Here is a 15295-nt window from a genome sequence, read left to right as displayed (position 1 = left end):
CTCACCTCTGGAAACCACCAATCTGTTCTCCATCTATGATGTCGGTTTGCGGTTGTTGTTTTTTATTTTTAAGATTCCACATATAAGTGAGATCATATGGTATTTGTCTTTCTCTAATTTATTTCATTTAGCATAATGCTCTCAAGGTCCATCCATGTTGTGGCAAATGGCAAGATTTCATTCTTTTTTATGGTTAAAAAATATTCCATTCTAGATATATGCTACATTATCTGTTCTCTGTCAATGGACACTTAGGTCGTTTCCATATCTTGGCTATTGTACATAATGCTGCAATGAGCATGGCAGTGTAAATATCTTTTCAAGTTAGTGTTTTGTTATCTTCAGATACATACCCAGAAGTGAAATTGCTGCATCATAAGGTAGTTCTATTTTTAATTATTTGAGGAACCTCCATACTGTTTTCCATAGTGGCTGCACCAATCTGCAACCCTACCAGCAGTGCACGAGGGTTCCCTTTTCTTCACATCCTCGCCAACACTTGTCTTTTTGAGGATAGTCTTTCCAGCAGGTGTGAGGTGATACTTCACTGTAGTTTTGATTTGAATTTCCCTGATGATTAGTGATGTTGAGCATCTTTTCATATACCTGTTGGTCATCTGTATGTCTTCTGTGGGAAAAGGTCTATTCAGATCCTCTGTCCGTGTTTTAATCAGAGTGTTTGTATTTTTGCTACTGACTTGTATGACTTCTCTATGGATTTTGGTTATGAACCCCTTATCATATATTTGGTTTACAAATATTTTCTCCCATTCTGTGGGTTGCCTTTTCATTTTGTTGACGGTTTCCTTCGCTGTGCAGAAGCTTTTTTGTTTGCTTTTTTTATTTTTGCTTTTGTTGCCATGCCATATAAGACACTTATTCCATCTTATAAATGAGAAAATTGAGGCACAGAAAGGCTAAATATTTTGCCCACATCATACAGAAAATCAATCATGGTGTGAGATTTCACACCCCGGCATTCTGACTCCCAAACTGCCCTCTGAGTCACACTTTGACCACACTATATTTCTGTAGCACTCTACAGTTTGTTTCTCTGCTTTCACATCACCTCATTTAAGGGGAACTGAGGCAGAGAAAGCTATTTAACCTTTCCCTCTTGGATAGAGGGGCCAGTTTTTCCAATGTGATGTCCTTGAGCATCTAAGTTCTCTGAGAATCTCCATATGGCCCTTCTGAGATATTAAATTCAAAATGGAAATACCAAGAAACTATCAGATTGGGAAATTTAACATAGAATGTGGATGACCAACAGCTCTGGAATCTGAAGTATAACAAACAAAAGACATGCACGCGGTTCTCAGGAGGGCCGAACAGATACGGTTCCCATCGTTCATTTTTCAATGCCACATGAGGGCAAGGCATGGGAGGCTGTTGTTTTTAATAATTCCCTTCAACTCTGTTTTTGGAATTACAGAATGAGTGTGAGTGCAAGAAAGGATTTCGAGGCAATGGGTTTGACTGTGAACCAATAACTTCATGCTTAGAACAAACTGGACAATGTCATCCACTGGTGAGTTACTTGATTTCTTTTATCCTTACTAAAGAGCAAAAAACAAACAAAAAATGCTTAAAAAGGAAGAAAGTTAGGATATTTTTTATCTGAACAAAATCCTCTTATTCCCAAAGGGAATCCCTAAGTAGGCTGTGCGTAGTTATTGCAACTTTCACTTTATTCCAAAGCTTGGGAAAACAAACACATGATTGCTACAAAAAACACAGGACACCCCATTAAATTTGAATTTCAGATATATGATGAATCCTTTTCCAGAATAAGTATGTCCCCAAGTTGTACATGGGACATACTTCAACTGAATAGTATTTATCTGAAATTCAAATGAGCTGTGTCCTGTGTTTTTCCTTGCCAAATCTGGCAGGAATGAGAAGAATTTCATTGTGATTAAATAAGTGCTGCACCAAACATGCAGACAGGAGCCTTTCCTTGCAACACTGGAGTCACTTCCAGCATCTTTCAGCCCCAAATTTGCAGTTCTCACTTTAGATGGAGCCTGATGTCTCACGGACGTAACTCATATCTAACTCTTTAGTTAGGAAGTCAAACCATTTTTTTCATCTTCGTTTTATCAGGCCACCTGTCAGTTTATTTCTTCTGGCGCCTGGAGCTGTGTCTGTCGAGAGGGCTATGAAGGAGATGGCTTTCTGTGCTATGGAAACGCAGCAGTGGTAAGTCATCTAAGATCAACTCCAGTACAGAATAATACAGACAAAGCTGTTTTGTGAAAATGCTATTAGCTAGAATGCCTTTCAAGGGCTCTACAAACCATTTGCTCCAGGAGATTTTATATGAAGAAGCTGCTTCTCACAGATGGTATATGTGAGTCACAAATTTTCTACAGGCTAAAGGGAGCTAACTTTTATTTGGCACCATCTGCGTACCAAGCAGTCCTGGCTTCTCTTTCTTTCCATTCAATCTCTTTTCATTCCCAAACTTCCCAAACGGACACCTAACTGGCCTGTGCTGAGCTCTCTGAGTGCATTGTGTGCCTCCTATTTGTACCAGAGCACCCTGTGCTTACCACACCTAGTGTGTGTGTGTGTGTGTGTGTGTGTGTCTTCAGTATACCTGGCATCTTACTAAGTCCTTAACATGCAGCAGTACCCCCATTTAAATCTCCCAACCACCTCTGAGGTTGCTGCTGCTAGTATGCCCATTTTACAGATGAGGAAACTGAGAGGCTAAGCAAACTTGCCTCAGGCTGCTCAGCTCCAGAGTGAGGAATCCAGCCCACGGCTGTCTAAGGGCAGAGCCCAAGCCATTACCCACCAGGGTCGAGCATGTACACGTCACACCGAATTGTCTTTGCTCATGCATTTATCTGTCTCCTCCCTCCATTGGATTTGTAAACTCTTGAGGGCGGGTCTTCGTCTTGTTTCCTATTTCACTCCCACTGTGTATAAAGATTTTTTGTTGAAATGAGACATTAAAGAAATTGGCAGAGTTTCTCATCACTTCCTTTTTGTTCAGCTCACTCACTAGTTTGTTTCCTGTCCCTCCTCTCAGCCGAAGCCATTGGTCTAACAAACCCCAGGACCCGCACTTCACCCAAACTAAGAACCTCTCTCAGGCTCAAATCCTTGTTCCCTGGGGTTGGCTGCAGCGTGTGCCCCTTGGCCTCTCTACCTATGCAGGCTCCTTCTCACCCTTCACTTCACACTGTTCCTTCTACTCACCCCGTCAGGCCTAGGAACCCAGACATGGAGCGTAGACCCAACATTTTGTCTGTACTGTCCATTGGCCACATTTCCTAAAACCTTAAAACCCTAAAACCCTGTTTTCACAACGTCCCTTTCCTCCCACAGAAAATGACATGAAGTCCAAATCCTCAGCCTGGGAGTCCAGGCATCTTTACACAGGCTCATGTCACTTTTCTTGCAAGTAGCTTAGCTTAGCTTTAGCTTAGCCATGGCTTTCCCAGCTCTATGCTGGCTCTGTTCTCCTCTCCCATGGACCCCGCGTCTGATCTTTCTGCCGCCAGTCCAGATCCAACTCGTGCCCTCCTCTCCTTTAAAGCAGCCCCTTTAAGGAATGACATGAGCTCTCAGCTCTCGTACTTATCCATTTAGTAATGTACTTTTTAACAGGTATTTACTAACTTAATAACCCCAACTACTTTCAAAAACGAATTGAGACAGCTCTGAGATTTATTGTCTTTATAAAGTTGTCTTGCATGTAATTGTTACTGCCACTTTCATGGAATTATATGATTTAAAAATGCTTTCACATACATTAATGCATATAATATTTATAATTCCAGGAGTGAGGCACCATCATATTATCAAATTCATTGTTCAGTTTAGACTCGAATTCTCAGAGGGGTTAAGTGACTGGCCCAAGGTCACACAGCTAGTAAAGGGCAGAGTCAGGAAAAGAACCCGGTCTTTTCTAACTCAAAGTCCGGAGCTTTCTTTACTCTCACACCTTCAAACATCATTGATATATTGGCATTCTTGATTATCTTTTCAAGTCTTAACTTCCTCAGAACCACTGTAAGTTGCGTAAGAGCAGAGGCCATTTTTCCCGTTTCCTATCTTATATTTTCCCTGGTACCAATTGTGGTGGTCCAATATACAATGTTCATTAATAAACACCATGGTGAGTAAATTAAAAATAAGAGCTAAAACCTACTGAGCCCATCCTGTATGCCAGCCTCTGTGCTAAGCACTTTAAAAACATTAACTCCTCCAGTTTGCACAACGACCCTATAAGTTGGTGCCTTTATTATCCCCTTTTTACAGATGAGAAAATTGAGGCCCAGAGAGATTAAGTCACTTGCCTAAGGAACCAGGAAATGGTCGAGCCAGCATGAAAATCCAGGCAGTTTGGCTCCATGTTCCAAGCCACTGCTCAATATTGGCTCTGAATGGGGGCTATCTACTAAGCTTTGTGACTCTCTTTAGGGTTGGGTGGCCATGTTCTTACAACCTGAATTCTGATTTGTAAGAACTTCAGGTTGTTGTTCCCTTTGAAGTTTCTGGAATTACTTCTTTACCTCAAATATAAAGGATAATATGGCCACTAAGCATGAAAAGAAAAAAATGTTTGGCTCTTGCAATATGGAAAGCTGGGACACCCGATCATGTCAGCGTCAAGGAGGCCCGCAAGACAAATGAACCTAGCCCTGGGAAAGTGAAGTACAGGCTACCCAGAAATGCACTGATTATGCTTCTCATTGTTCCTTCTCTCATGTTCTCTCTCATCTTTCTCTCCCTCCCGTGCACGACATGAATAAGGAATTGTCATTTCTCTCTGCGGCAGCTATATTTAACCAGTGGATAAACGTGAGTACCTTTGTTGGAATTTAGGATTGGGAATGTATGTAATTCTAGAAATTTGGAATGTATATAATAGAAAACTGAAAATGCAGCTGGTAAAAAGTAGGGAAGGCAATTGTCTGGAGCAGAGGTTCTCAATCCTTACTGCACTTTGGAATCACCTAGAGCACATTTTTTAAATAGCCACCCCTCTGCTCCCACCCCAGACCCTCTGATTTGAATGGTCAGATAAGTTTGCCCTGGACATCAGTGTATTTCAAAAGCTTCCCAAGTGAATCCAACAGGCAACCAAGGCTAAGAACTTCTGGTCTAGGATAAGCTGGGGTGGCCAACTTTTCAATTAATTCAAATATGTATGTATAGCTTCATTCATCACAAAGGTCTTTTCTCAAAGTTAACATAATTCATCATTGTAATTCACCAAATTAGAGTTGAGATTTATAGTTGCAGTCTAGGAAACTCCCTGTGTGCTTAGGTCTCAGCCCAACATGCTCTGAGGAGCTTTATCCTCTCCCCGTAAAGTTCTATGACAAAGAATCCAGTCCCTACCCAATCCAGCGGTCTGAATCCCTGTCATCTTTGCCTGAGTAGACAGAGGTGGCTGCCCCCACCAGCCATCACACAAGTGGTTTATCCCCTTTAAATAGACATGTGCCAAGATCAGTATTGCCTGGTCAGCACCCATCCTGGGACAGCTCCCTGTTGCTTCTACTGTGTTTCCCCAAAAATAAGACCTAACGGGACCATCAGCTCTACTGCGTCTTTTGAAGCAAACGTTAATATAAGACCGATATTATATTATGTTATATTATATTATATTATATTATATTATATTATATTATATTATACCCGGTCTTATATTATATTACATAAGACCGTGTCTTATAGTAAAATAAGACCATGTCTTATATTAATTTTTGCTCCAAAAGATGCATTAGAGCTGATGGTCCAGCTAGGTCTTATTTTCGGGGAAACACAGTATGCTCTCCAACCCCATCACATGGAACCACAGGGACTGAGAGTCCTATTGTGCACGTTGATTTCCATATAGACCCACCCCACACTCATAAGCTTGCCCAGTGGTGTACTGGACCCAGCTCATCCTAGCTCACGAGAGCACATCTTTCCCAACTCCACCTCCAAAACTGTCAGGTTGGTAGCTTGAATTCAGCCATGGTGCGAATACCCCTCAGAAATCAGTGAACACTATAAACCAGAGCTTTGTGTGTGTTTATCTTGAAGAGCCAACTGTTAAACATAAGCACACCACTGCTCTTACAACTAGCTCCAGGTAAGAATGAAAAAGTAGGTAAAGTTGGATTCCTGTCTCTCTCCCATGCTGCAACTATAATTTACTGTAATTTTCCCACCATCCTTATACCAAAGGTTCCAAGGGGTGTCAAGTTTCTCTGCAAATACACACACACACACACACTCGCACGCACATATAAGCACACACATATGCATGTACACATACACACACACGGTCATGATCCTATCAAAACTATTCACTGACTCTGTTTGGACTAAAGGGTAAATGACTATAATGACTCAAAGTGTGACTCAATCGGGAAAATTTGCGTTTTGACAAGGCTCAGATAATTATATAAAAGGAAAGAGTCTCAGAGGGAATATGAAGCATCTGCCAGTTGGTGGGATGGATTTGGGAAGGGGTCCCTGGAACCTTCACAGTGTCCCTGAAATTATATCAAAGGGAAATCGTCATCTCTGCCAAGCATTAGGTCAGCCCTGTTTGTCCCCTAACATGAGTCAGGCCACTTTCTTTTCCTTCTGTGTTTCAGAATGCTTCTTTACAACCCATGCTGTCAGCTGCCTCAAACCTCACTATCCTCGTGCCTTCCCAGCAAGCTATCGAGGACATGGACCAAGATGAGAAAGGCTTTTGGCTGTCCAAGAGCAACATTCCAGCCCTTATAAAGTAGGTATTGTGCATTTTATTCTTCACAGTATCTTACTGGCACCAGTGTGAACAAACTTCAGTGCAAGGAAGCCACATGGTCCTTCAGATCCAGGGAGCTGAACGGGTTCTAGGCCTCCCCTCAACTCTCCCCAGGATGGCAATAGTTAACATTATTGACAACCAATTCTGTGCTAACTGCTCTACATAAAACTCAGTTTATCCTCACAAGGACCCTATGAGATAGGCATTATATTTATTCCCATTTTATAGATGTGGAAACTGAGGCCCAAAGTGATTAAGTAACCCGAGGTGCCCTAGCTGATCATTGCAGGGGGAGATTTTGAGTCTGGCCATCTGGCTGCAGAACCTGTTGTTTGTTTGTTTTTTTAACTACTCAATGATTCTGCCTCATGCCTTGATATTTCACTATAGTCCTTACAGACTGTTGTCTTAGGTACCACACACTGTTGGGCACGTACGGAGTGGCAGATCTGCAGACTCTGTCATCTTCTGATATGCTGGCAACCTCTTTGCAGGACAACTTCCTTCACCTGGCGAAGACAGATGGGGTAGGAGAGCACTGCAATATGTCTGTTCAGTGGAAACATGTCACTTACATTCATAATGTACTTTTTAAATTTTTGTTTTATGGAAAGTTCCAAACATGAGCAAAAATAGACCAAAAATAAAACCTCTAACCCTCATGTAGGCATCACCCAGCTTCAACGGTCATCAATATATCCAGATACAGACACACACACACACACACACACACACACACAGTTACTCTATAGCAGTGATCTTATAAAATGTGGTCCTCTGCCCACAGTTTAGTCACAAGGCTCTTCCTGACAGACCCCAGACTGATCCAGAAAGTCAAATATTGCAATTCTTCTGGGTGAAGGTTGTGCAGTTTCACGACTTTGATGTTTATGTGTGGTTAACTGAGAGCTTCTTACTGTAGCCTACTAATTGAGTCATTATAGGTTACTAAAATTTAATATTAAGTTAGGGTCAGTAAGTCAACAAATATTTATTGAGCACCTATTATGCTCCAGGAGCTGATTGAAGTGCTGGAGTTAGGGTAGTTCCCAAGGAAGAGCTGAGACCTGCAGAAGCTCATCTTCTGGCACTTACTACAGTGTGTCAAGGACTTGAATCCAGTCTTCCTTGAGGAAGTCTGGCTGCCCCACTGCACGTGACACTGTCTCAAAACTCTTCCTATGAATTGCACAAGAAGAGAATGAAGGTTTACTGGAAAGGGAGAACTGCTACACCAGTGGACCATGGGCTGCAGTCCCAAATGTTTGATAACTACTGCTCTAAAGCATATCTACCTTCCTACTCATCAGTGTAAGCTCTACGGAAAGCTCCTTGCCTAGTGTTACCTAAATATGTGTGCTTCATCAGAAAATTCCTTTTCAAAATCAGAGAAGAGTTACAAATGGCCCCATGGGTTCCTTATATATCATTATAATTCTAGTGCATTACATACATATGTCAGACAATAGGGTTAGTTTTTACCAGCATTTTAAATCACTGATTCTTTTAGTAAGCATTAACCAAACATTCACCCTGGCAGGCTTCTCCCAAACTCTATAGATTCAAAGATAAATCAATCAAGACCACTGGTCTGGAAGAGCTAACCATCCAAGAAACTTTCTTAATGAGTTCACTCCTATGTCTGATATAAATGTCTCCCTTTAATCAACCAGAAGTGCAAAGTGGCCAGGCATGTTTTCTTTAGGGCCTCTGCTGATGTGACTTGGTTGCTGATCAGGGTAAGAAAAGTCCCCTTTGCACCCAAAGTGCCCAGGAAGAATTTCAAATGAAGGGTAATGGTGAGGAGAGGAAACCAGAGAAACCAGACAGGGTGCCTCGAGTCATGGTTGGTTGATGGCTAGGCAGGCGGGTAGGTTACGTTTTATTTACCTCCATTCCCCATGAAATTAATTCTCTTGAAAAGTAGTTGGATTCTGACCAGCAAAGTCAGTTACTGTCTGTATGAGTTTGCTAGGCCTATTCTAACAAAGTAATACCGACTGGGTGGCTTGGACAACAGAAATTTCTGTCTCACAGTTCTGCAGGCTGGAAGTCCGAGATCAAGGGATGGGGAGGGTTGGCGCCTTCTGAGGTCTGTGGAAGGAGCTGTTCCAGGCTACCTTGTAGATGATCATCCTCGTGGTCACACGGTGTTTTCCCCTGACAGTTGACTGTGTCCAAATTTCTTCTTCTTACAAGGACACCAGCCATATTGGATTAGGGCCCATCCTAATGACCTCCTTTGAACTTCATGACCTCTATAAAGACCCTATCTCCAAATAAGGTCACCCTCTGAGCTTTTGGGGTTTAGGACTTCAACGTGTGAATTTGGGGGAGGGAGGGAAGATAATTCAACCCACAACTCTCTCTACAGTGTTGTTCAAATAGCAGGGTCCCTGCATTAACTTCTTTAATGAAACAGAACAGAATGGAAAAGAAGTGATGATCAGATACCTCTCCCGTATACCTCCCCTGTAGTAGAAGAAAGTACTAGTTCATTCTGCTTGTGTGAGTGTGTGTGTGATGTGTAATGGGTCACAATTTAAAGATATTTCTAACTGTGGGTCATGGTCCAAAAGTGTGAAGAGGTCGCTGCTGCTCAGAAAGTGGAAAACCCAGGAATAATGTCAGTCCCAAGGTGTACTCTGCAGAGAGTCACCTCCCCATTGTGGCTTGCATTTACAGAACGTCACAATTGAAGGAGCATCCATCGTTGATGGTGACAACGCAGCTACCAATGGAGTGATACACATCATCAACAAGGTCAGAACTGCCATCCTCCCCACGTGCAGCTTCTCTTCTCTTTTTATCCTCCTGCACAGTATCTTTTGAGGAGAAATATACTTAACCTTAATATAAAAGCAACCTGTACTGTGCTTCATTACTTTTATTTTAACACCATTTAGAGGCTCTACTCATTCAAGCAGGCTCACTCACTGTTTGCTCTGCCCATAGTCTGCAGGGGGCCCTGTATAAAGTGTGGCCACATATATTGTATTTCTTATTCATGGGACCGTCTTACAGACACACAGAACCTTAGTATTGGGAAGTCCTTGTGCCCAGATGGATATTATCAAGAACTGAAGGAGAAGCAAATGCTTATGTATCACTTTCCCACTCCCCTCTCTGCATTATTAAAGTGATGAGATGGGGAAGACTATCGGGGAAAAAAATGGAAGAGGGTTGAAAACATATTGTGAAATGTTCATTTTCTTCTAAGATGCAATTCAACAGTATTCAAAGGTATGAAGTAGAAAATAAAAAACCATAATTTTCAGTTACTATATTAGGATCTTCACTTAAAGTTAGAATTTAGGGTATAGTGGGAACTTTTGAGATGTGGAAGATTAGAAAAGACAATTAACTAATTACATCGTAACTAAAATTGTTCTCATTTGGCACTTACATACTCACTTTTTGATTTTAAGTTACAGAAAAGGTCAACTATTTCCATTCAGAAAAGAAAGGCTATTCGTTTGTCTCCAGCATTATTTTTCAAAGACCTTCCAATTCTCTTTACCAAGAGACATTAAGAAACAATATTTTTTGAATAAGTAATTCATCACTTGCAAAGAGCTATGCTGGGTTTGTGGCTTCATTCAATGCTAAGTAACATTACTTTTCAAGGGTATTTTTCTTTCCTAATCCTGGCTTTCTAAAGTACTAAAAACCTTTTTTAAAAAATAGAAAATTACCTCTCCTTCTCATTTACATTTTTGATGGACATAACCCCCTTAGTAGAATAGCACCTCAACCCACCTCCTACACTGAACATTATTATCATGGAGGCTAGTTCACATCCCACCTCCTCTGGGAACCTTCCCTGATTTCTGCAGCCCACATCACCAAAACTGTCAGGAAGCTAAGTTCTAGAGTCCTTAGGCACGTGGCTAGCTGTGTGACGTTGGGAGAATTACATAATCTCTCGGAGCTTCAATTTTCTTCCCCTGTGAGGATTAAACAGCACCCTCCGTCAATGTGTGCTGCCTGGTGGATCCTAATAAATGTTTGTTTTATTCCCTTTGCTTGCCTCCGAAATCCCACAGGGTGTCTTGGTATAGAGCTCATTTAGCATAACTGTGCCCTCTTGTGTTGCTCGTTGTTCCTTATGGAATGGGCCCTGAACCCCTGTATGATGGCATGTCCTGGAGGGCTGCAGCTGCATCTGTGTCATCAGCACTCACACCTAGCCCTGAGTACAGTCACACTCGGAATGACTGACATCCCATTAGGGGCCAGGCATGGTGCCAAGTACCACGCGTCACATTATCTCATTTGATCTTAACAACAACCCAGAAGAAGGATGTGCTATTGTCCTCACCTCCCAAATGAGATACCTGGGGGTCCTCATGGACAAGTAACTAGACTGAGGAAGAAGTTATGTGGACACAAAAGATTCATGGATGAATGTCCACTGATTCAAGTTGTCTGCTTAGCCTCTGGGTTGCACTGGCTCCCTAAGGAGCTCCTTCTATACCTGTCCATTGGACATTGTGGTCACCTTGGCAGGGCCACCTCGTATAGTTGTGCAGGTTGTGCACTGCGTAAAGGTCCCTAGCTTAAAGATGGAGTGGGGCTGCAATCCAGCCTACTTCCCTCCCCAAGCTATGCACCCTTGTTGGTATTGCAAACTATCAAAGGAAAGGGTACCTTTTCTTAAATTTGCAGAGGCACCCGGGGGACTGGCAGTGACCCTTGTAATTGCATGAACCCAGGCATTGGAGAAGAGCAAGTCCTACCAACACATGCTAACAGAATTTGGGGGCTTCCTTCCCCAGGTTCTGGTTCCCCAAAGAGGTCTAACGGGCTCCTTACCAAACCTGCTCACCCGGCTGGACCAGATGCCTGACTACTCCATCTTCCGGGGCTACATCATTGCAAGTACCACATCCTCTGCATGACTCACTTGCTCAGGTGACCTGGGAACAGAGGTCCCTCACACACTTTGTCTCTTCCCATCACAGCAATATAATCTGGCGAATGTAATCGAGGCTGCTGATGCTTACACGGTGTTTGCTCCAAACAACAACGCCATTGAGAGTTACATCCGGGAAAAGAAGGTCGCAACTCTAGTAGGTATTGGGAATAATACCAGAGAAATTGTTTTCTGGAAATTCAACCACTCAACGTTGTTCAACCCATCAGTCATGTGCCATTTCACTCTTGCATCAAAACATCATTTCCGTATCCAGACACTCAATGTGAACTCATGGGGAGACTCTCTCATACACACACCTCCCTCGTGCCATAGCTGCCCACACACTGTATTTAGTTTGTACTCCTGGGAGCACACACTTGGGCCCATGTCCACCAGGATGCAGTGTCCCAGAAACCTGGATGTGTGTCCACAGGACACAGGTGTTCTCTTGTCCTGAGCCAACGCTGGGAGTGCAGGCCTGTCTCGTGCAGCAACAACCCACCTCACCCCACTGAGGGTCAGCCTGCCAGCCTTGCTCCGGCCCAAGTGAGACCCCAGGCCCACAGGCCTCCCTCTCTGCAGGGGACACAGATCAAGCTCTTGGAAACATCCCATCAAACCTCCTCATGATCCCTGAGGTGAAAGGCAGGCTTGAGTGTGGGGACTCTCTTCACAGCCGTTCTTTCCAAAGAAATCATCTTTAAAATCCTCCCCCAAACTTGCATGCCCTCATTCTGGGTCTTTGGGTCACGTAATGAGTTCCTGATCATCCTACATGGAAAATTTGCAAGTTATCTAAGGTGATCTGCCTCAGATGTAGTATTTAAGATCTATTGTGTCCTGATACTTGGTCAAAACTTGCCGTTCAGCAAGCTGTTGCTCCTGTAATCCCCCCGTGCCCGGCACATTGGAGCAGCCTGGTAAGTGGCTGGCCTGTGGGGTGACTTGCGCTTCTATGTGTTGTCCAGGAGGAGGACATACTCCGGTATCATGTGGTCTTGGAGGAGAAACTGCTGAAGAATGACCTGCACAATGGCATGCATCGGGAGACCATGCTGGGCTTCTCCTACCTCCTCGGCTTCTTTCTCCACAATGACCAGGTGCAGTTCTTTGAAAACCCAGGCATGAGTGTCTAGCTCCTGTCGTCTGTCATCACTTCCATATCGGAATAATCTCACCAGTGCTTCCTAAGCCTTATCGACCCAAGACGGTTGATAAGGTTGTCTGTGTTTCACCGTAAAGTCATGACTAAGCCAGACTGCCAAGCTGCCATTCACCCTTCAGATACCAAGTGTGGCTCTACCGATCATGGCATTTGAATCCCAGCAGTCACAGGTGCCCTTCAATACTGCTTCCTAACCAACCCGACAGTCCCCCAGCAGCCTCCAATATGGAAGGGAACCTGGCAGCCGATTAACCAGGAAGTAGAGACACGCTGCAAGGACAGTGAGCTTCATGCTCCGTGTCGTGGTTTGGGAAAGCATTCACACCTCCAGGACCTTGGGTCCGCAGCCCAGCAGAGCACATCCATAGCGCTATTTCGTCCATGGGCACTAACATAATGTGCCTGATTCAGAATTTTTCAATCCTAAACCAATGAATTTGAGAGATGGAGAGAAACCTTAGAAATTATCTGGAACAAAGGAAGACATTGAGATTCAGAGAAGAAAATCAACCAGCCCAAGGTCACACAGCCAGATGGTGCCAGATGCAAGACTATTACTCAGACTCCCCTCTCTTAGGCCAGAGCTTTTTCCACCACAATGTACTACCTTCTGGGTAAATATTGGGAGATGTCCTAGGCTGTTTCATATTGATAACCTCCAAACCCCATCTTCCCTGTTTCTCTTCAAATCACTGCAATAAAAACTTACATTTAACGTTCTCGTTCACAGCTCTATGTAAATGAAGCTCCGATCAACTACACCAATGTAGCCACTGACAAAGGAGTGATCCATGGCTTGGGGAAAGTTCTGGAAATTCTAAAGAACAGATGTGACAATAACAACACTACTATTGTGCGAGTAAGTTATAGCGAAGGCCAGTGATGCCAGTAGAGTGTTGGCTTATTTTCTGTACCATTTTAGGCGTAAGACTCATCTGTTAGGAGACCTCAATTCAGTTCCAACGACACTGAATGAGCATCCCTGACGTGCAAAGAAGCATGCCGGCTGGGGCTCCACAAAGATCAATAAGACATGACCTCTGCCCTCCAAGGGCCCACACTCTAGTGCAGTGAGATGTACCTTGAATGCCTAGGAAAGGCTTCCCAGAGGGTTGTGTTGAGCAAGATCTGAAACTATGGTCTTCCTCAAAAGGGGGAAAATGTCATGCCTAACAGAGACACAGGAAGGGGGCTACAGTGCACCTGTGGCAGCTATTGGCCTGGTCTGCTAGGAGAGAACATATGAAGAAGTATTATTTCAGTAATGGAGACTTTTCACTGCAGTCCATTGGATGGTATATGATCTTCCAGTAATAGTAATACCTGCTGACGTTTACTGAGTACTTGCGTGCCAGGCACTGATGTAAACATTTTCCATGTATTAACCCATGTAATCCCCACAGTACCTTACAAAGTAGGTGCTATTACTATGCCCATTTTATCGATGGGGAAAATGAGCCTAAGTGCTAAGAGAGAGGCTAAGGGAGACACCCAGTGTCCCAGAGCTAACAAGGGGCAGAGAAGGAATTCAAATCCAGGCAATGTGTCCCCAGAGCCAGAGCTCAGAACAGCCACACCAGCCGCTCTGGGACATGGTAGGTTAAGAACGAGACACAATGGTGGCCTCTTCCTGTTGTAGGAGCAGGTCACACTTAAGAGTTCCCATCATTCTCAACTTGTGCTCTTTGTGTTGAAATAATACCTATTACCTCCACTTTGACCCCTCATATTCTCCCAAGGCTGGGAATGGAATCTGGCCCAATTCACTAAATAATGGATTTTCAATAAATGAGGGTTGCTGTTCAAGGAATTGGGATTTAAAGGACATAGGACCTCCACACGTTAAGGGATTCTCAGCATCAGAAGAATATGGTGGAGGAAAGTGATGCTCAAACATCCAAGACCTAAAGTAGTTCCAGTGCTTGTCTTGAAGAGTATTAAAGGGTTGACCAGATGCGCTTCCCTCATATCTTTTTGATTTTCAATTCTGTATCCTAAAACTGTCAGCTCCAAGACCTGGAACATATTTGCAGCCTCCTTTTACACTAAAACTATAACCATGAAATGTTTTCTTTGCCTCTGTTTTTCCCAGGGAAAGTGTGGGAAGTGTCCCCAGCAGCCGATCTGCCCATTTGGAAGTAAACCACTAGTAAGTATTATTTTCTGCTTCGATAAAATAGTTTCCAGGGAGGTCCAACTTAGAAAAAGAATCTCAAACGTACCTCATTTTTCACTGCCCCGATTCCTTCATTTGGTTTTAATTTAATTTACCTTATTATGTTGTACACATCTTTCTATAGTCTTGAATCCATTTCTTTTGGACCAAAGCAAAATTTTAACTAATAAACAAATATAAGTGGGGGTGGGGAGATTCATCTCAAGCAACGCACAATGCAAAAAGAGATTTTTCACTTTCTACATATTCCAGTAGTCATTT

The 15295-nt window shown here is 43.2% G+C and overlaps 1 protein-coding gene across 1 annotated transcript in view; it reads left to right on the top strand.

Annotated features, from left to right (window-relative positions):
- STAB2 (stabilin 2) overlaps nt 1-15295 on the top strand; it is a gene marked incomplete at its 5' end in the record, with an annotated part of 132830 nt that overhangs the window by 61169 nt on the left and 56366 nt on the right. Inside the window, 11 exons of the mRNA XM_081059459.1 lie at nt 1436-1531; nt 2107-2202; nt 4771-4818; nt 6615-6751; nt 7188-7302; nt 9461-9538; nt 11554-11652; nt 11740-11847; nt 12662-12793; nt 13589-13717; nt 14951-15004. Coding sequence (XP_080915585.1) covers nt 1436-1531; nt 2107-2202; nt 4771-4818; nt 6615-6751; nt 7188-7302; nt 9461-9538; nt 11554-11652; nt 11740-11847; nt 12662-12793; nt 13589-13717; nt 14951-15004 — 1092 coding nt within the window. The remainder of the gene's footprint in view (nt 1-1435; nt 1532-2106; nt 2203-4770; nt 4819-6614; nt 6752-7187; nt 7303-9460; nt 9539-11553; nt 11653-11739; nt 11848-12661; nt 12794-13588; nt 13718-14950; nt 15005-15295) is intronic.

This window comes from Rhinolophus hipposideros (genome assembly GCF_964194185.1).
Source record: "Rhinolophus hipposideros genome assembly, chromosome: 9".
NCBI lineage: Eukaryota > Metazoa > Chordata > Mammalia > Chiroptera > Rhinolophidae > Rhinolophus > Rhinolophus hipposideros.
Note: the sequence above shows the minus strand (reverse complement) of the source record. Positions and strands in the feature narration are given on the sequence as shown.